The sequence below is a fragment of the Mycetomoellerius zeteki genome, unplaced genomic scaffold (assembly GCF_001594055.1).
Source record: "Mycetomoellerius zeteki isolate Tzet28-1 unplaced genomic scaffold, Tzet1.0 scaffold407, whole genome shotgun sequence".
NCBI classification, from domain to species: Eukaryota; Metazoa; Arthropoda; class Insecta; order Hymenoptera; family Formicidae; genus Mycetomoellerius; species Mycetomoellerius zeteki.
The window spans coordinates 921,746-943,925 of NW_017257400.1; the positions used below are offsets into that span (position 1 = coordinate 921,746).

The following is a 22,180-nucleotide window of genomic DNA, read 5'->3' on the forward strand; positions in this document are numbered from 1 at the left end:
TTCTTAAGATTTCAATTTCGAAATTTTTTGTCGTTTTCGGCATAAATTCCACCTCACAAACACATATTAATGTGTATACTTTAATTCTGAAAAGGGATTTTCGAATCTGTGAAAGAGAAAAAAGTATTTGTTATACAAAATTACGATTTAGTCGGTAATACAGACGGCTTTAGAATCCTCTTAAGTTCGAAGACTCAGGTTGCGAACAAAAATTTCATATTGCTGACGGAGAGTTAATCATATTGATTAACTCTCCACCAAACGATATGATCATATAGCAAATTTGACCAAACCAGCGGAGTTAAAGGGTATACCATATTCTCTTTTACGTCAAATAACATTTTGCAGCACAAACGATGCGCACCGACATGACTTCTCGCTTTTCCACACTGCAATTTGTCAATAAGAGATTGACATTCCATCGAGAACAATGGAACGCGATCCCATTCGCCGTCCAGATCAGGACTCGTGTCTCGAAGCAGGTGAAATGACACGGAAAACAAAATACAAATTGCTTTTCTTTTCGGTTTGACCGGGTGTGCAATGTGGCGTGCGATTTATCGGTGATTCGGTATGCAACTACGCTCCACGATGGCATCTGCAACTTTTCTCATACATACTTTTCGCATATCGCGAACGACACGAAGATACGTCACCGTTTTCCGAGAAATTCGTTCTGTCTGTCGGTTGAGTGACGATTTGGGACTGGCGCAGAACATCGTGCGAAGAAGTCGCTGATAAGTTTGATACATACTTTGCGTCACAAACTCTTTTCTCAACTTAATTCTCGTAACTCTTTTTGATAATTTCTGTTTTTAATATTTTACGTCATATGTCGATATTACATTCTGTATTTTATGGTATGTTATGCGGGGTCTACAATAGAAGTCGTAGCGGTCGTAGGGTCTTAAGTCGTAGAAAATTGACCAATCATAGTTGATTATTCTTCTCATATTCGATTGTGATTGATCAATTTTCTACGACTTAAGACCTTACGACTGCTACGACTTCTATTGTAGACCCCACATTATGCATTCAATTGAAAATGTTTGAAAGTATCAAGTGTATCGACTTTCTACAAATATCACTTACTTCAAGTGACACAACTTACAAAAGCCTGATTTTCAAGTTATTAATTTATTATTATTGTAGTAAATGTTACTCTATCAGTCATCAAAAGTAATTTAATTTTATAAAAAATTATCGAAGTCGTCACAACTCAAAAAGGATCGTTTTAAAAAACCATCAAAACCATCATAATTCAAAGATTTTTATCTTTTGTAAAGTGAAAATGACGTAACATTTCATCAGTTAAAAATTTATTCTTTTTGCCGATGTTATTTAATTAATAATTTTTTTGTCAAATTAAAAAATATTTCCCCTTTTCAGGAAAATTTAATCTTTGAACTACGTTATTTCTAAAGTAAGGGGGAACGATATGTACAATGTACTAATAATTAATTATAGAATATTGCTAATAAGTTTGATGTTTGTTGCGAGAACAATATCGAGTTCAAATTTTTGTATAACGTAGAAATAGTGATCCCAAAGAAGAAATTATTTTGAAAGTTGAGTAACATCATCAATATTTTCAAATGTTTAAAATATTTATAAATTAAAAATTCATAATTTTAACACTTTCCAATGTCCTGGCTAATTAATTATTTTATCGCTCTTAATCGACATGTGCTAATAAATCGGCATAATTAATACGTGACGGATGATTCTATTATTAGTTAATCCCTTTTCACAAAATAACGAAATTCGATTATTCATTAAAATCCTTTATATGACACCCGTAAAAGTATAAAGTGTTATATATAACGTGATCGATTTACTTGTTATCTCTCCCATAATAATTATAGATATTTACAATTTTACGCGCACAATTATCTCCGAATTATTATTCATGAGTACCGTATTTTTAATTATAAATTGTTGCATCATTAATTTATCATTTTAATATTACATATATTAATATCAATTATACGCTACATAGCCAGAGCTAGTATCGTTCCCGATAAAATTATTACATGAACGACGACGGCAATTTTGTGTCCGGCGAAAAGCATGGTTAGTGTACTGTATGCGGATCGATCCCCTCATTATATCGTTACACAAATACAGTATACATAGCGCGCGCATCCGTTCTACACCCGCTACATATAAAAATATATAGGCCCTATAAATGCAAGTATGACGTACGTACGATTTACTTGCGCACAAGAGAATAGTTTTTTAGACGATATAGATTTTCGCTCGTTGACGCAGCGAGTCGACGAAGCGCAACGATCGCAAGCACGATTATAACTATCGATTCCACTACTATTTATACCAGTATTCACATCCGACGTCTCGTATTAAAAAAATCGTCTTATTTTTTAAATCAAGTAAAGTTTACTTAACTTTCAACACGAGATATATGATGTCTATCGATCAATTTACCATCCAATAATGAGAAGAAAAGGTTAAGTATTTATGATTATAATTATAATATAATTATTACTAACATTATAATGTATATATATGTATAAAGTAATGTAAAATAATGTAAAAATGGAGCTCCTAACAATTATTTTACCATGCAATTATATCATATACACAAACAATTTTCTCTCAATATGCATATAATTGCGCGCGCGAAAACATCTCTCTATCATACATTTGTGTATCTTATTTTGTCATTTTTATATCTTCGCGGATCAGATCCAGTTATCTTTGCACTCACCCTGCGAGTAGATCGGGAACTCTCCATCGCTATGACTGTGGGTGAGCATGCCCGTGGAATAAAACTGCCACAAGGCGCGTTTTCTGCTCTCCTCCGACGTGCCTGCGAGGACCTCGTCGTCGTCGGCGAGGCCCAACAAACTCACCACTTCCGAGAGCGACAGGTTGATGCAGGTGACCGCTCACCGAAGTGAGACACACACAGAAGCGAAAGACGAATTAAAGAGCGCGTAGACGACCACACCTAACGCTTATCTCGGCCCGACCTTTTCACCCTATCATATCGTTAAGAAATCGAGTAAGAAACACGTCGCGCGGTACATACACAAACTCGTACACACACAATAATGCCGCGAAGAAAAACAAAAACAACTTGTTTAAATCCCGCAGTCTAAACACGCAGGATTTTTAAATGGCACTGACTTATCCGATCCGCAACGAACGACGCAGTTCGACACTTTCATCCTTCGAATCTTCTCAAACGTTAAAATCGTTTGTTTGTACATTTTTCGTAAGATTCTTTCATTACCCGAGCCTCGTTTGATCAAGACTGCACTGACGTAAGTATCGTTCTTTTCAATATCGTCGTTTTATACCGTGGAACGACAATGACGATGGAACGACGATCGGTAGCACCTTGGAAAATTGAAAAGAAAAAGGTCGCTTTCGTATACCCCGAAAGAACGTCGAAGCGTCAATAAATTTTTTCGCTTTAAGCAGAAATAAAACTACTATAATTTACTTTAACAAGATCGGCAACTTCCCGAGCTCCTATCTATCTTCTATGTTTTTCTCCGCCCTTATATTTTCTTTTCTCTACACGATGAGATACTTGACTGGAAAATTGCAAACTAAATAGCCTACCTCCGAAAAATGTGGCAATATGAACTGAATACAGCTCCTCTAACAAGCGGTACTCGATGTGGCGATGTTTGACCTCGATACAATTACCTAACCGAACTAACCGAACGGGCATGTATTATATGGCGATTGAAAGCGCGACGGTTTTGATGGCTGTCACTGGCTATTATTGCTACTTAGATAGCAAATCAATTCCAATGCATATAATTAGCGTGAAATTTTGATTTCAAATTATTTGAAATGATAGCGTTGATGAATATTCATGAAATAAAGTGTAGCTATAAATCCGGACGTGCAAATGACATTGAAACAGAAAACAATGAGATGAAAATTATTATTTAACGATTTATTCATTGTTAAAATTCTTTTATACGCGCCTGTGCAAAAAATATCAATGACGAACAATTTCTTTATTCAAATTAGAATAAAATCTAAATTATTTTTTGCCATTTTGAGCAATATTTATTATCGTTTTTATTCAATAAAAATCTTATTTAATAAAGATTTAATAAAAATCAGCAATAATATATATAATCCGGAAAAATCAATTATTTATTATTTTTGTACACATTATTATTAAAAGCAAAAATTAAAAATTTTATATCCTCTTCTATTTTTAAAAGAAATTTTATTATTTCGTCTTAAATATGCCAGTTTGATGTCAATATAAAATTATCTCTCTGTAGAAACCGTTAATCTTCCGTAAACATGTTTGCTTTCCGCTTTTCGCATAGCGACGAAACTTTTAACAAATCGATGTGAGAAGTTCTAAGATACGACTGAGGCTGAAGAAGAAAGATGCGCCGGCGTCAAAATATCGCGTTATTCCGATTTATCAAATAAAAACCAACTCTGTCTACAGCGCGGTCGACGGTCGCTCGTTTCTGTATATGTGTAAAATTAACGCGACGCTATTTATACGGCAAAGCGCGCCAGGTTGATCGATAGTTCGCGAGCTGGAAGGGTCCAACGAGAAATTGAACCGCACCTTTGTTGGCGGAGGGAGGCCAACCTCCTTCAGACAAATCGAAAATCCGATGCTAATAGCGATCTCCAATTGTTCCCTACGTTTAATTTCAATTCGCGGCTTCGTCCTGTCCTTTCTCGACATCTATCAGTGACTATTTCAATTTATCGGCCGCTGCACCGATTGCTTTCCATCTATTTTTTGCAGCGACTTTGTTCGTACCAAAAGAAATTCACAGTTACGTATACTGAATTTTATTTGCCACTCAATATTTTTATTTTTTTAATTTTGAAGAGAAAATTATTAGATAAATTGATGAATAGCACGCGCGAAAATGAGATGATGAAAAACATCGTTATCTGGAATGGGATGCGATACACATCACAATTGTAAAATACAATTTATAGAAAATCTCCAAAAAAGCATCTCAAATGTGCGCACATCGAGAACACAGTCGATACTCGATTTTAATACGATTTTAATAAGCCTTTTTATGTCTGCAATAATTATAGGATCAAACATAATTATAATTTCATCTATTCCTTCGAAAGTTCATCAATCAAAGCCCGCTACAGATACTTCATTGATGTATTGAAATTCATAATGCTCAATCCTACCACGCACGGTGATGAAGTGAAAAGAATTTTTATATAACTTCTTACGAATATTATCGACGCTTCGATTTTCGGGATTCACGACCTACGCGATCGATCACAAATTCATGACGGTTCGGTCAAGATGCAATCACATATTTACCAACCACTTCCACATCCTTAGATGATAGCCGAGCGCGATTGTCCTTGATCTATCATCGTTACCATCGCGGTCTTCGCCGCAGCATTCACGAGAATCCTGTTCCCTCGTTTCCTTCAATCGACCTTATCGATCACGAACGTTTTCCTTCCTTCGCGAACACCACCATTAAATATGCACCAAATATAATCTCTCTAAATCCACCCATGTCGTGCGATCGCTCGCACGATCGTGACCGACGTCCTACTGCGCGACATTCGCAGGAACCGGAAACGCGACGACCGATCGCGAGAACAATCACGAATCCGATGGAGCAAACGTTGGGAACGTCGAGCGTCGGGATGAGGAAACGTGCGTCCTATGTGCGACGGAGCGGGAAGGACTTTCGTCCAGGACGGGTTCGATGCGCGCACTGGGGATGAGAGAGAACCTAGGGAGCAACCCGGCGGAAGAGAGAGGAAGGCTGTGGCGTTGGGCAAGAGCGAGAGAGAAGGTCGGAAAGAGATAGCATATCGACCCACCAAGTGGAGAAAAGGAGAGCGAGGGCGGCCAAACGGCGCAAGCTTAAGCTCGGCTACCGGGCTTCGAAATACGCATATCGGCCGTCCGCCCGCCATGTACACTGTATACGCAATCGTTAACCGTTAATCTGCACGAATGCATTCTAAACAGCATATTAAAAGTGTAATTTTATCGAGAACAGAAATTCTATCGTGTGCACAGATAATTGCGCTTGAAATTCATGTGCTTTGAGCTCTGATAGGAACTGAACTTAATCCTCCGGAACTGATAATAAACTTTGTGATACAGTTACCGATGCTGGATATGTAACTCATTTATGTTAATTAAAAGGCACTGATTAATTTCAAGGATCCAAACTGATATAGATTGATAGATATACAATATAATAAATCAACAGTATTGTTGATGTTCCACCTTTTTGAGGAATTTCACTATACTTTTGTTCTTCTGGACATGATCTGATTTTTCTTTTCTTCCGTCAATAAAGCTATTATAATAATTCATATAAAAAAGAATGAATACTAAGTATATGAATATTAAGTATATTTTAATAATTCAAGAACATCAGAATAATTCAAATTTGTGTAGATATGACATAAACAAAATTGAATATGGAAAGAACAGTTTTGCTGAAGTATCTAAGTATTTAAAATATACAGATCTAAATAGAGATCTGAAAATAAATTTTGTTGGACTATCAAAATAATTATGTACGACGTTACTATAAACTGATTACTACAATTTTAAAATTTTGTGCAGCATTGCTCATGCTTGAGTTACATAATTTTGACCCAACAAAATGATTCTCAAATCTGTATCCCCCTATTTAAATTATTCTTTCTGTGAATTGACATAATTTTAACAAAAATTTATAATTGAGTGAATCTAATTTAGCTTCGAAATTAAATCTTTGATACTCCGATCAAATTTTATGTAACAAGAATTCTAGACAAAAGTTGTGCTATCAAAAAGAAGGTAACATTCTCGATGCCACTTAAATTTCCTTTAATTGTTTATGTCACAATATATTTCTTATATAACGACACTTCTGCCACATTTCAAAGAAACAAAATTAACTGTTCCTATCTCTACCTCGATTATCTTAATTTACAGTAGAGTAAGATATTAATAATAAATATAAACAGACTAACATGGATTATTCCAAGATTAAGACATTCATATTACATTCGCGGCGCGGGACTTGAAGTGTCGAGGGATTCAATCGGCTATGCAGATTCATCTCTCCGTCACGACAGGTCCTCTCATATGGAATATCGCACAAACCTCTTATCAGTGTCGTATAACGAGCCGATACTTCCTGCTCAGTCGTGCAGGATCGCGTGCGACACGCGAATCTACTCTACCGCGATGCGTCGATTACGGGTTGAAACGCGCCATCTCCTACACGCTACGCTTCAGCGCGGACTTTTCGGATACCTGCGAGAGACGGATCAAGGTCAAGGTCGTCCTTTCAGAAACGGTGCAGTAATCGGTGGGCGGCGATGTAATTTACGACCGTTTCGACGCCCCCGCGTTTCACCCTCGACATTACTTATCGACTGCCACAGCTCTGAAGTTACTAAAATCAGAATCACATCGTTCACCCCATCCTATTTGAAACGAGGGACAGAAATGAATGCGGAAGCATCTTGAATTTATGATAAGATTTGCAAAGACGGAGAGGGAGGGAAGGAAGTGGGCGACAGCTGAATTTTACCAGAATATAATAATTTAACACGTGTGGATTTATAACCCTGATATTTATATCAACACCATGTAAATTTAAAACCCATATGGTATTAATCCACATCATGTTAACCAACACAATGAAAATTATATAGACACCATATGCTAAATCCACGCCGACGTTTTTTAGAGAGTACAGTTTTTATAATTTTATGTTATTTTTATAACAAAAGCTAAATTACGAATAATCTCCGCATAAAAAGAATAATTTTATTGAGGGATTTAAAATTTTACTGGATACAAATCCGAAAGTAACATGGTCCATCAAAGTAATTTTGTTAAAAGCTCAAACTGGTTGTTGGACAATCAAATTTTTGCAGTATTACTCATTATTTTTGAGTTTTCAATATAATTATTTTGATAGCCCAATAAAAAATTATTTTCAAATTTATATCAAGCAAAATTTTAAATCTTTCAACTTCGTTCTTTCCACTAGTCAAATTCATCGAAAGGTATTTTGTCATTAACAGCGAGCTGTTCTTCTTTAAATTCCGAAATTTCCGATAAATTCGAAGATGTTTGAAGAAATTTTCAATAAAATTCTTGATTTCTCTTTCTTTACTGAACTCAATCTATCGTGAAAAGACTATTCGAATATATGTCTCTCAAATATTTCTGACCATTGGACTGTAAAAAAGCAAAATAACAAATTTCATTAAAGATTTCATCAAAGAAATCTCCTCTAGTGAGCGCGGAGTAAAAAATCTAAATTGAAAGATTTAAAATAAATTTTAAATCTTTTAAATTAAACCTTTTAAATATTCTTTTCGTAATCTTATGAGCTGTTTGTTACAAATGCAAAATCGAGATTTAATTATTATACTTAAAGAGCGTTCTATAAATATAATTCTATCGATTCGTTCAATAAGTTAATAGACACGAATAATAAACACAAAATTAAGGGTTTAATTAGGAATATTTCCAATTTGATTTCGCAGATATTTTCGTATTTTTATCGCGAATCGTCTGGTAATTTAGTAAAAAATGCGAAATTACGCTTGACTGAAAATATTTTCATGTATTATTAAAAAAGGGGAATAATAATGTTATGTTAATACAAAATCATCACTCACCGATATCGCCGTTAATTTGCGTCTTGGTTTGCTCCGTGTTTGCAGCTTCACTCGTCGCAACAGTCTTTGTACTCTCCTCCGCTACAAATATATACAGATTCTGCATTAGTACTATTATAATAGTAAAAAAAACAAGGCATCATACACCAAAATTAATATTTCTTAAGCAAATCTAACCATAAAAAAGTATATTAAATATTCAAAATAAGCAAGGAAAATACTTTTACAATTAAAAATGTAATTTCTGATATTTTCTTTTCTGTTAAAATATATATAAATTACTACAGTTATCAAAGATATAGAAATTTATATGCAAATTTAACTTGTAACGGTGTAATTTTATGTAAATATTCACGTAACATATTTCACATATAATGCAAAAATTATGCAGATTTGTTATTATTCAAATTTATAGAATAGTACTAATTAGTGCAGTTTCTCTGGAGAATTAACTTCATATAGTGTCCTCTATGAAGAATCATATGTATTATAAAAGCGAAAGATTGTTAATATAACTTTACAGTGATGTACGTATTTACTTTATTCATATCTGCAAATATCCCGTTGTTTTTTAATATAGTCAAGATTTAAAAAAAAGCAAGAATTGTTTCATAAAATATTTAATGCAACGTGTGTTACCATCATATCAGTAGGCAACTGCAATCGCGATAATACCAACTGTCACATATACATATTTTTATATATAAATGTAGATTTCATAGAACGATAATAATTAAAATTTTATTACATATAATATATTTACATATGTCAAGGTAAAACATTCACACTAAATTTTTTTTCAAATTGTATTCAACGGCGTCAAATTCAATTTACTATTTGAAATTCACATATGGGAACAAATCTTTATTTTAATTGCCAATGAGAATTTCGATTTGCAATACGATTAACAGTAAAAATTTATGAAATATAAGAATTTACACGGATCGTATATGAATAACAACTTAAAAAATCGCGAAAATATCAATGGCAAAATAAAGGAAAGTAATACTGTAACATGTGCAATAAAACGCTGAGAGAAACTCGTTGTATTTTATCTTTCTCTAAAACTTTTAGAGTAAATCTCACTCTGAAGAGTGAAATCTCAATATTCAAGATTGAAAATTAAGCCATTCTTTTTCTATACTGGTTCAATCATCACACTCTTTAGAGTAAGATTCCACTCCAAAGAATTTAGAGTTTTATAACATATATACCTTTCTTTAGTTGTTTAATTTGCTTGCGATAGGTCAGACTATTTAAATTAATTCGCAAGCTACATAAGAAATATCGTGATAAAGAAAGAAATATGACAAAAATCAACATTCTCTAATAGAATAAAAAATTTAAAAATACATAAATTGTATAAAATAAATAAAATAAATAAAAAAGTAAAACCTAATTTCTTCGATTAAAAATACAAAATGTCAATCGTGCTACAAAAGAATGAAGAATTGTGGATAAAAGTGAAATTTGATTATATACAGATATTTTATTAATTTTCTGAAAAAAAAATGCACTGATAACTTTTGATAATTTTTGAAGCATTTTATCTATTACGTTCAAATGCATTACATTCACTCGTAGTGTCATAGGCTGATTCAAACAGACGTTTCTCAATCTACTATCCATATGTTTACAAATGATATATCTCCTATCAAGAAGATATCACTAATTTTTAGCTTTTCTAAAATCGAAAGTGCATTAAAATCGGTGTAAAGTTAAACGTTCCTCAATAATATCCATATAAATTGCAAATAAACATTACACCGTAAAAATGTCGTTATCAATTATGTCACGTTTAACATATGTTAAATAAAAATGGAGCAAAAATTGCAAGACGAAAGTTCAGACGAAAGTCATGCCTATTCATGCCTTCTAAACACATCATTCATTTGCACTCATTTGAGACTCAGTGCCCAACATCCTTCTCCTAGGAAATATAAAGTTGAAAAGATTAAATTAAGATTAATATTTTTAAATGTATAAAATAGCAAATTAAATTGCTGTTTCATTACAAAAAAAAAAATCAAACGTTTACATTTCCAAGAACACGTAACATAACTGAATTTTTATTGTTCTTGAATATAAACGATTGTAAAATATTACAAAAAAATTTGACATATTAATGACTTGTAATTAACGATTTACATTGAAAATTACATTATAAAAGAAAAGTTCTTTCTCTTTAAAAAATAATAACAAATTCAGTATATTGGAAATAAAAATCAATTACATTTATTTACGTAATGATATTATTTCTCTGTTCACTTATAATTTGTGTTAATATTACGGCATTAAATATTATTTGTTTCCACGTGTAATTAGTGCCAGTATTTAACAAATTCTTATAATAATTCATAATTAACGATTTACATTTAGATTTGCGTTATATTTACGTTTCAAAAACGAACAATTTTTCAAAGAATTTAATAAATTTTTCATATCTACTCGTGTGTGTGTTTGCATAATACTATTTATATGTATAAGTGAAAATGACATGATAAATGAGTGGCTACTGATTAAGGCAAGCTATACATTATCATAACTCTGTCTAAATGTCAAACCTCCAGAACTCAACTTGAAAAAAAAACATCGTTTCAGCATTTTTTTAGTTTCGATCGAAACTTTTCGGGTCTCGAGGGAAAACGTGTTGGGGAATCGCGGCGTCTCGCTACACACCTGTCAGGCATGCAAGAGCGCTTCGTGCCACTTGTTGCATGGCCACGCTCGACGCTCTCGCATTTAAATTAAAACAGCTCGCGAAAACTGGAGCGCGCCGTGGAACGCCGTTTCGAAGGGTTCTACGTACCAGCACGACCGGACAGGTCCTCGTCCCCCTGGGCCCCCGATTCCGATGGGATCGGTTGTTGACCGGACGCGGCGCCGGCCACCGCGTCTGACACCAGTGCCGAGTCGCGCGTTTCAGCCATTTTCAGGTTAACTCCCGCACGCGTTGTTAAATCCGCACGGCACAGCGCGGCGCGACGCGACGATCGACGACGAGGCGACCACTTACACCTGACTTACCTCGTCGGCTCGCCGCGCGTTCGAATCCTTTTTCGAAACTTCCACGCATGCCAGACCCGTGACACTGGCAGCGCGCGCGCCAACTTCACGCCAGATGGCGGCACCGGCCGGATCGGCCGGATACGTGACCATTCGGCATCTCGCGGGTAGATTCAAACGGCGATGTCACTCGTACCGATCCAAAACGATCCTTATGATATTACTATAAATGTACATCGATAATTTAATCTATAACGCAATGTTAATGTATTATTTATTATTGAGATTGTAGAATTGCGAAAAGTGAGATGTGATCTCTTTTGATAGTTTTACATATGGACCGCATTTTATGAATTCAACTAATTTTTCACTGGACAATATAATTTGACCGAATTTTCTGATAATATATGTAAGAGTGTTTGTTATTTTACATTGAAAATGACCCGATTGGTGTCGAAACGTTTGTATATATACGTTTATTAAAGATCTTACATTATAATTGGCTCGTTGCCCTTCTTTTATTTATTAATTTATTCTAATTGAGCCATATTAACATTTATTTACCTTATGATATTACTTGTAAATCATATAAGCCGTATAAGATGATATATAAGACTACAGGACTTTGAAGCGTATTGTCCCACGTTCAATGTTCACAGAGTTTTATTATTATTATTATATTATTATATTATATTATATTATTATTATTATATCATTATTGTTGTAAAGTTAAAATAACACTTCAAACTAGAACATATACAGGGTGTCTCACGAGACTTTTGCCAAACGCTTTTTGTAGATAGAGCGGACTAAATTGAGTCGAAAAGTCTTCTACCATTTTGCAATTTTCATAATGGTTAATGAGATATTAATTACTAAAAATTGTCGAATGTTGATCTTTAATAATTTTATACTCAAATACTATCAACGTTACAGAAAAACAACAAGAGACAAAATTTGTTTTTCTTCTCATAGAGCTCTAAGAATTTTTTTCAGAATTCCTTCCTTTTCATAAAATAAAGAACTCTGAATGGTTAACTTTCTTACATCTTATGTATACGTGTTATACATTATACAAGAGTCTATGCTCTCCACCTAATTACTAATTAGGCCACCTCATGCCAATGGCGTTTTCAAATCGCGAGCTGTTAGCGAGTGGATTTCACGCTACCGATCGGAAGTATCGTTTAAAGTGTGTGATCGCGTATTGAATATCGCGATTGTGATATCCTGTGATATCACGACTCTCATTACTTCATATATTTCATCGGGCGACCATAACTTCGATTTAAACGATCGGATCAAATCAAATTTATAGCGTTTTCGATTTGCTGATTCGACCCAACTCCGAGTAGATATTTGCTCTTTTTAGTTGTATTTCTTGCATAGTTTAGCTCTTCTTTTGCAGCTGAAAAAGATCAGACGCTATTACTCCGTATTTCTTCGAGAATGGATTTCACACGCAAAGATTGCCGCGAATGCCAAGTGAAGTGCGCGAAGCAACATACAAGTGCATAGTGAACATGTAAATGTGGTATATCACGAATATGATAAAGCCTGATGTAATATCTAGTATATAGTGCATTCATTATTATGGTCAAGTATCGTTAGTGTCGTCTCTATAACATACTGGAGCGCGCCATCGAGGAGTAGGGGTGTCTCAATTCCTAAATAAGGACATTCTAATGCAAAGTTGGTAGTGTCTTCTTTGTCAGGAATTTGCTGATTGGCTAATGCTGTTTTATTATCACAAGTAGAAAAGTCAGAAAGACCAATATTGTTTGCCTTCCTTTTCTTCGTCTGTTTTACTATCACAAGTAGAAGAAAGTCAGAAAGACCAATATTGTTTGCCTTCCTTTTCTTCGTCTGTTTTACTACCACAAGTAGAAAAAAGCTAGAAAGACCAATATTGTTTGCCTTCCTTTTCTTCATCTGTTTTACTACCACAAGTAGAAGAAAGTCAGAAAGACCAATATTGTTTGCCTTCCTTTTTTTCATCTGTTTTAGTATCACAAGTAGAAAAAAGTCAGAAAGACCAATATTGTTTGCCTTCCTTTTCTTCGTCTGTTTTATTATCACAAGTAGAAAAAAGTCAGAAAGACCAATATTGTTTGCCTTCCTTTTTTTCGTCTGTTTTACTATCACAAGTAGAAAAGTCAGAAAGACCAATATTGTTTGCCTTCCTTTTCTTCTTCTGTTTTACTATCACAAGTTGAAGAAAGTCAAAAAGACCAATATTGTTTGCCTTCCTTTTTTTCGTCTGTTTTACTATCACAAGTAGAAAAGTCAGAAAGACCAATATTGTTTGCCTTCCTTTTCTTCTTCTGTTTTACTATCACAAGTTGAAGAAAGTCAAAAAGACCAATATTGTTTGCCTTCCTTTTCTCTGTCGAGCCGCGATTTTTTTATAGTTTAGTTTAGGGAAGGCGCGCTCCAATATATTATAGAACTCACTGGTCGTGCATGATAACTGATCAGTTATCGGGACACCTAATCATGGAACAAATAGGAATGGATTCCGATCGTCTGACTTGTTCCATGATAGGTACTCAGGTCGCATCGCACGCTGTTTCCTTCAGTTGCCCTCGAAATGTTTCGTCCATTGGTGGAGTAAGTGATGGAGGTAAACGATTATAGCGACACTGGATCCGCTGGATACATCGATGCAGTGCAGGATCAGCCCCGCGAGTAAGTACTCTTTACTGCACTATCGACAAAGCAGTTGATAAACTGCGCCGCTAAATCAATATAGATGGCGCCATCGTAACCTCTTGCATGGAAATTGATTCTTTTTCACAAATCTTTTTTATTCGGATATTATTTTATTCGTGTTTTTAGAACATATTAAAAGTACATTGGATCGATTATAAGTTAATAGATGCACGAAATGTAGGAAATATAGTTGCAATATTAAATTTTTCTTCTTAACGAATTAATTATTAATTTTTAATAATTGTTTTAAATAATTATATGAATATAAATATGTGAATAGCAATTAAATATAATATATCATATGAATATAAATGTAAATGATTAATTATGATAAATTTGGAGACTGCAAGTTACAAGAAATAAAATTTCTATTTTTACAACTTCATTATCATATTAATTATTACATCCATCTTTATTACTCTATCATAACATATAATTATATAATAAAAAAATAATAGAGATACAAATATATAAGGATTTATTTAAGGTCTTTTCTTTCACAATTCTAAAAATTGTGATTTGCATCTTATATAAGATTTCCTTCAAAAACTCACGTATTCTTCACTGAACCTTTTACGATTTTAACATCATCTACCGGTCGATCGTTCTTATCCGTTTCAACTAGTCCAATTCTTTTCACTATCGTCATACCAGAATGAACTCTACCTGTTAAGTAAAGAAAAGAATAAAATCATTTTACATCAACTATATCACAAGGGATAGTTATACGTCACTAGGTGTAGTCAGTAATAAATTATAACTTACCAAATATAGTATGTTTTCCATCAAGCCATTGAGTAGGTGCAAGCGTTACAAAGAATTGTGATCCGTTTGTATCTGGCCCAGAATTTGCCATTGATAATATCCCAGCACCTACATGTACAAATTTTAATGTTACATAATTTAAGTATTTGCGTTAAAATAACATTACTGGTTACATTTTTTCAACGGAAAAAGCAATTTTGCAACTGTTGTAAGATTCTTTAATATTATACTTGCCCTTAACTTTGGAACACTACTATGGATTAACTTTTACTCATTTTTTGAGATTAATATAGAGAGATAGTTTTTGTTATTATAACATTTTGATAGCTTCAAATAATATTTAATAAGATTAAATTTACTTTCTTAAGTTAAGTAGCTTTGTTTGCGTTCGCGTAGTTTCGAATTTGTACTTGACATTATATTATTTAGATGTATCTCATAGCTGATATAGATGACACGCATTATATTAGCATAACGAATATCATGTAAGTTTATTCTTTGTTTGAACTGTGTAAATTTATCTACTATATCATTTATATTATTTATCTTATTGTAATTAACTTTCAATTATAATTCGTGAGATTAATTAGAAAATGTTTACGATATAGTGCGTCAGGAAACTCGATGAATTCGTACACTAGCATTGAAAAGGATCCGAAACGGGATCGAAACGTTTGTACAAAACTTTGGAACAAATAAAAAAAATTATTACACATTGACACCCTGTGTTTGGCTTCATAAGACATCAATCTTAATGACAGAAGATTGAAGTAGCTTAATTCAATTATTTTAAACTATTATAACACTCCATTGTTGTAGTTAAATTAACAACGTATTGAATAGGAATAGTGGCAACCTATCGAAATGATTAAAAATAACTCACATTGGTTATAATTTGACTTATGAATTCAACATATATAAGTGAACCATAAATTTTCAGTTCTTTCAGTGAATAACGGAACGCAGCCAAAATAATCTTCAGTTATCCTAACATCTTGCAATTTATAAAGTAGGCATAAAAATGTGTAAAAAAATTCTAAAATTAAGAAAAAATTCTAAATTAAATATCGGTGAATTGTCATCCAGAGTAGTGTTAGCGATAAGAAAAATATGAATAGTATTTCAGAGTTAATACCCAATGAATTAAACCAACCATATTAAAGAATCTTACAATAGCCGCAAAGCTGTTTCTTCTGCTGGACACAGCCAACATATTATTAATCTTTTATCAATGTGCTTTATCGTAATCGTTCATCACAAAATTACCTGTGTGTTTCAAATCGTCATGTATCTCATCATCAAAACATTCGCCATATATGGACATTCCACCTTTCCCTGTTCCAGTGGGATCTCCGCCTAAAAACGAAACCATTGAGAATAAAGTATTCTGCAAGACTTTTGTGTTATCGTTACAATTAATGACATACTGAGCAGAGGCGACTTATAAAAATGATTAAAAATAACTCAAATTGATTATAATTTGACTTATGAATTTAACAGTAATTTGAATGAATTATTCTAATTCTTCTAATACGTTACCTTGAATCATAAAGTCGCGGATGACCCTGTGAAACTTGGTGCCATTGTAATACCCACGTCGCGTGAGCTCGGCGAAATTTCTACACATAATAGGAGCATGTTTCCAGTATAGCTCGAAGGTTACTTCACCCATCCTAAGAATTAGAATCGATTAGCGGTGCATAGGAAGCGACTTTTCAGTTAGGAAACACACGATACACTTACGTGGTCTCGAAAACAACGAAGGGTGGCTGCCAATGTTTATCCGGCACGCCGGATATGTTTGCGAGGCACATTGTGGTCTGTATTTTCGATCCTTTTATTGAAACTGATTAAACAACGAATTACTTGGCGATTGTCGCGTTTATTTCTTCGTTTATTTCATTAAAATCTTTCGTTCGAACCGGCAATCGTTTCAACGTGTTGACACAACCTAGGAATTCTCAGGAATTCTGCATACACAGATGGTACCAAGGTCGTACAAAGAGTTTTTGGGACCCGAGTGCAAAGATAAAGCTGAAACCCTACCTGTTCATAAATTTTGTATTTAAAAAAACTTTAAAGATTTTTTAGAAAATATAACAAATAGTATAATTAGAATTATGGCGAATCACGAGCTGTCAATTATATATATTTGTCACAAAAAGTTAAATAAATAAAAACTATTTGGTTATAGATAAAAGATTTCATCATCGATATACATTATTTCATATTAATTTTTATGTAAAATTTATAATGTGAAATTGTATATCGATAATGCAATCTTTTATTTAACCAAATAGTTTTTATATATTTAATTTACTGTGACAAAAATATATATATCGTGATTCGCCATAATTTTAATTATCCTACTATATGTTATATTTTCTAAAATCCTTAAGATTTTCTTTTTATTCCATCCATTCTTATCCATTTTTATGTAAAATAGATATAAGATTTTATCTGTCAAATGCTAGTTTTTCAAAGTTAAGGCTAAGTGTGTATTAAATCGATAATTATCTTCTTCGGAATGACCGCCTCCCATAAAGCGATATGCTTAAAATAGTCAACTTCAGAATAATATTACAAGAAAACTATACGGTCAATATTGCTCAAATTGTGGGATTATTTGTATACAGTTATTTATCTACATCATAAAAAAACTAACAAGCGAACCTTCTTAAGTAAAACTCCAGAGTCTCTTAGGCCGGAATCAGACTACTATTTGAAGATTTAGATTGAAGATTGAAAAATTCAAATTTGACCAATCGAAACGAAAGGAGCTAAAATTTCTTTGTCCTTATTGGTCAAATTTCAATCTTCAATCTTCAACATCAATCTTCAATGCGTAATCTGATTCCGGCCTTAGGCCTGTTTCACAGTCAGGCTTCCTTATGGTTAAGGCTTCCTTAAATCCTTCCTTAAATCCTTATGTTTAAGGCTTCCTTAAATTTATCTTCAGATGCTCTACGAATTATTTCATTGGCTACTGAGCATCTAAAGATAAATTTAAGGAAGCCTTAAGTATAAGGTCTCACTATGAGTATTAGGCCCAGTTCCACAACTCATGGTTAACTCTTAACCGAGGTTCAACTTATTCATTGTCTCTTACTAATTTTAGAATTGGAAAGAGATGAGAAACAAGTTGAATCTCGGTTAAGAGTTAACCGTGAGTCGTGAAACTGGGCCTTAGCATTGGAAGCCATGGTGCAGTGCACCCTCACTCTTAATACGGCCCTAGATTGGTACACAATACATACACAAACACAACATGAGAGAGAACACGTGAACGCCATCTACTTCATGTGCAGGGTACACGTTAACAAAGCAATAATAATATGAATTTAATGAAAATGTAAAAACGCGTTGAATGTATACTCGCATAAATGAGGACCTCCGCATGTTGGACTGATTTGTTGCAGCGTTGTATTTTAAGTGTTCTGACAACACAATCAATTCCCATACGTGCCGGAACGAGTTAACCTGCATAGAAATATGTTCTCGCCAAGAGACTCGGGTAAATCAGATTACATTAGTTTGAATATTCACGAAAGCGGTTCATTTGCACGGAGCACTTCTCGCAGTTTATGGAGGGTACGTATATTTTTGTCGAAAAATAACGCGAACGTATTGTTATTTTGAGTCTGTACGACTTGGATTGCCGTACAGTTATCTTTTTTATTCAGCTACTTGTCTCTCTTTCAGCAATGGAACCAATTGTCCAGGTTCCAAAGAAATATTCTGTACTTTGCAATAATTACAGTTCTACTTGTAATATTTTATCTCCTGCCTAGCGAAACCAAAGCTGGTACCTCTAACAATGAGGTAGATTATAGTAATGTAGAAGTTGTACAAGAAACTGCCAAGTACGAGAAGGTACGAAGTGTCTCGAAGAAAGCTCTTGAATCCGTATATGAAAATATCAAATTCTCTTTTATTTCACAGGCAGTAGATGAAGTCGTTGTAGATAATGAAGAACAGGCTGCTGGACCTGGTGAAGTAATTGAAGAACCTGAGTTTCAACCAGAAATTAATCAAGTTGATGATGATCAAATTGGTGAACCACCACAGCCAAGACCAAACATCCTGAAATTTAGTGGTAGATCATGATTTGTGAAATGATATGACATAATTAGATTAGATTGCAAAATAGACATAGATAACAACGTTTGGACTTTTAGGTCCTCAAAATAGTAAGCAAGAAGCTGTCGTAGCTGCTTTCAAGCATTCTTGGAATGGATATAAAAGATATGCATGGGGTCACGATAACGTCAAACCGATATCAAAGAGATATCACGAATGGTTTAGTTTAGGCCTTACTATAGTTGATTCATTAGATACTATATATATAATGGGATTATATGATGGTGTGTATGTAAATTAAACCTTAAAATTATTGATATTCATTATTAGCGAAAAAGAAACATGAAAGAGTTTTCTTACATAATGTTTTAGAATATTCGAGAGCAAGGAAGTGGGTGGAAGAGAATTTAGTGTTTACAATGAATAGAGATGTTAATTTATTTGAAGTTACTATTAGGGTATTAGGTGGTTTACTATCAGCATATCATCTCTCTGGTGATATACTCTTTATAAATAAGGCTGTAAGTATTGGGCCAAATAACTTCAGTTTCTCAATTAAAATCCTATAGAATTCAAATATAAATATTAATTTATCAATTTATCCATGATGCCCAAGATGGATTTAGGTGATCGCATGATGCCAGCATTTTCTACCAGATCAGGTGTTCCATATTCTGATGTGAATCTTGGTACTAGAAGTGCACATAGTCCTAAATGGGGTCCTGACAGTAGCACGAGTGAAGTTACTTCCATTCAATTAGAGTTTCGCGATCTTAGTCGTAGTACAGGTCAACTTAAGTTTGAGGTAATTTTAAAAGCGAGACTTTTGAGGCAATTTGCAACGGATATTTAATATTTGATCTTTCCAGAGTGCAGCGGCAAGAGTTTCCGAACATGTACATAAATTAGAAAAGTATGATGGTTTAGTCCCAATTTTTATTAACGCTAATACCGGACAATTTCGGGAATACGCTACGATTACATTAGGTGCTCGAGGTGATAGTTACTATGAATACTTATTAAAACAGTGGTTACAAACTGGAAAAACCGTAGACTAGTTAGTATATTTCATTATTAAAGTTATAATCGTAAAAGTCTTTGACTTATAACACTTAAGGCCTGTGTTGTTGATATTTTTAGCCTTCGCGACGATTACTTGAATGGCATTGCCGGAACGCAAAAGCATCTCGTTAAACGTACTGCGGTCAATAAATATCTATTCATCGCTGAATTAGTCGGCGCGAATAAAGAAATTAAACCGAAAATGGTAAATAGCTTAAATACAAAGTAATCGAGAGCGGCCCCTAGACATTTAGTATTATTGTGCATTTTATTTTGTACAATATTATTAATGCCCCTTTAAATAATTCAAAACACAGTTTAGAGGTTCAATATAGAATCCAAACGATTAATAATATTGTATAATAATATTGAATATCTAAGGGCCATTTAAAACTAGAATATTGCACAAATTTAAAAATGTGCAAATATATTGTAGGATCATCTCACATGCTACTTAGGAGGCACTTTAGCGTTAGGTGTGCATCATGGATTGCCGTCGGAACATAATACTCTTGCGGAAGAACTTGTTAGAACTTGTTATCACACATATGCAATCCAACCAACGTTCCTCGCACCTGAGATTACTTATTTTAATATACAAGTAAGTTCGAAAAACATTCTTAATAAAAGATAGGACAAAACATTGATTCTGCAGTAACAGCAGAGAAAAAAAAGGATTCATAATCGTTTTGTGGTTTTGTAGAAAATGGAAGATGAAAATCAAATGGATATGTACGTAAAAACGAATGATGCTCATAATTTATTGAGGCCCGAATTTGTCGAGAGTCTATTTTACATGTGGTATTTTACGGGGAATAAAACTTATCAAGATTGGGGCTGGCAGATATTTCAGGTGAGTGTGTTATTTACCTCCTGGAATTTTATTATATTTATCTAATGTAAAACGCGTCTCGACAGGCTTTCGAGAATTATACCAAAGTCGAAGGTGGCTACACGAGCATCGGTAACGTCCGGAATATTCAAAACACCCGTCAGCAGGATATGACGGAAAGTTTCTGGTTCGCTGAAACTTTAAAATATTTGTATTTGTTATTCGACGACACTAGGCAATTGATAGATTTGAATAGGTGGGTATTTAATTCTGAGGGTCATCCATTACCTATATACGAATCGTAACGCAATAGAAGCAAAATTACGCTAGCGAGTTCTCAAGTTTTTGCACTTATTTTATAGAATTATTTTTTAAATGTCCATTTATCCGTCATAATGTTTTTAATGAAACTTTCCGAACACTTCCTTCATTAATTGTGGGACTCTCTTCTAGAAAAAAATCACTTATAGAATAAAACAGTACAGTCAATTCTGCTATTCTAAGGTCACGTAAAATTCCTCCTTAGTTTTTATTCTATTTATCTGATATATGCACGAAATGGAAATGTTTTTTTTCTCATTTCCTCACTTTATAGATTGCCGTGCAATTATGTAACAATTATGAATAATAAAATTAGAACGAAAAAAGTTAGTTTAGTTTAGAAGAAAAATAAAACGATGGAAATTATTTTTCCATCGTTTTCGATTCTGAAGATTATAAGTAATTGCAGATTAACTTGCTTTATCATTGACAAAATACGATTTCAAGTAATAAACAAATATGCAACATTAGCTGCGCCTATCAAAGTATCGAACCTGCCTATAATGTCGAATAATAGGTACTATTAATATTTTAGATTTTCAATTACCACACTTTTGAGAATATGTAACTTGATTTTTTAGTATAAAAAGATTTTCAGCACTTATTGTACTTACCTGTTTTTTGAAATTTTACTTTTGAGAACTTCAGTTGTCTAGAACGTCATTTTTAGGAGATATGGTATCCATAACATATTAAAAAAATGAATATTATTATTTAGTTTTACCTTCACACACATTAAATTCATACGTTGTA

General features: G+C 33.6%; 2 protein-coding genes across 2 annotated transcripts; one reads left to right on the top strand and one right to left on the bottom strand.

Moving 5' to 3' along the window:
* Nucleotides 1-14,860: 14,860 nt before the first annotated feature.
* Cypl (peptidyl-prolyl cis-trans isomerase-like 1 Cypl) lies at nucleotides 14,861-17,137 on the bottom strand. The gene is made up of 5 exons (XM_018453717.1): nucleotides 16,876-17,137; nucleotides 16,672-16,805; nucleotides 16,399-16,488; nucleotides 15,133-15,240; nucleotides 14,861-15,033 (listed from the first exon to the last, which is right to left on the bottom strand). Exons 1-5 carry the CDS (start codon nucleotides 16,944-16,946, stop codon nucleotides 14,918-14,920), a joined length of 519 nt encoding a protein of 172 aa, XP_018309219.1. The 5' UTR covers nucleotides 16,947-17,137; the 3' UTR covers nucleotides 14,861-14,917.
* A 1,277-nt stretch (nucleotides 17,138-18,414) lies between these two features.
* Nucleotides 18,415-22,080, top strand: alpha-Man-Ib (alpha-Mannosidase class I b). The gene is made up of 11 exons (XM_018453701.1): nucleotides 18,415-18,723; nucleotides 18,835-19,005; nucleotides 19,075-19,228; nucleotides 19,311-19,496; nucleotides 19,585-19,733; nucleotides 19,829-20,017; nucleotides 20,082-20,269; nucleotides 20,353-20,479; nucleotides 20,711-20,875; nucleotides 20,978-21,127; nucleotides 21,193-22,080. Exons 1-11 carry the CDS (start codon nucleotides 18,625-18,627, stop codon nucleotides 21,409-21,411), a joined length of 1,797 nt encoding a protein of 598 aa, XP_018309203.1. The 5' UTR covers nucleotides 18,415-18,624; the 3' UTR covers nucleotides 21,412-22,080.
* The last annotated feature ends 100 nt before the right edge of the window (nucleotides 22,081-22,180 follow it).

Excerpts from the sequence above, each read along its gene's own strand:
- alpha-Man-Ib (XM_018453701.1), top strand. The coding sequence starts at position 18,625 with ATGTTCTCGCCAAGAGACTCGGGTAAATCAGATTACATTAGTTTGAAT. Across the intron at positions 18,724-18,834 it reads CTTCTCGCAGTTTATGGAGG|CAATGGAACCAATTGTCCAG; the intron begins GTACGTATATTT and ends TCTCTCTTTCAG. Across the intron at positions 19,229-19,310 it reads AAACATCCTGAAATTTAGTG|GTCCTCAAAATAGTAAGCAA; the intron begins GTAGATCATGAT and ends TTGGACTTTTAG.
- Cypl (XM_018453717.1), bottom strand. The coding sequence starts at position 16,946 with ATGTGCCTCGCAAACATATCCGGCGTGCCGGATAAACATTGGCAGCCA. Across the intron at positions 16,806-16,875 it reads TTCGTTGTTTTCGAGACCAC|GATGGGTGAAGTAACCTTCG; the intron begins GTAAGTGTATCG and ends TCTAATTCTTAG. Across the intron at positions 16,489-16,671 it reads CCGCGACTTTATGATTCAAG|GCGGAGATCCCACTGGAACA; the intron begins GTAACGTATTAG and ends TTTCGTTTTTAG.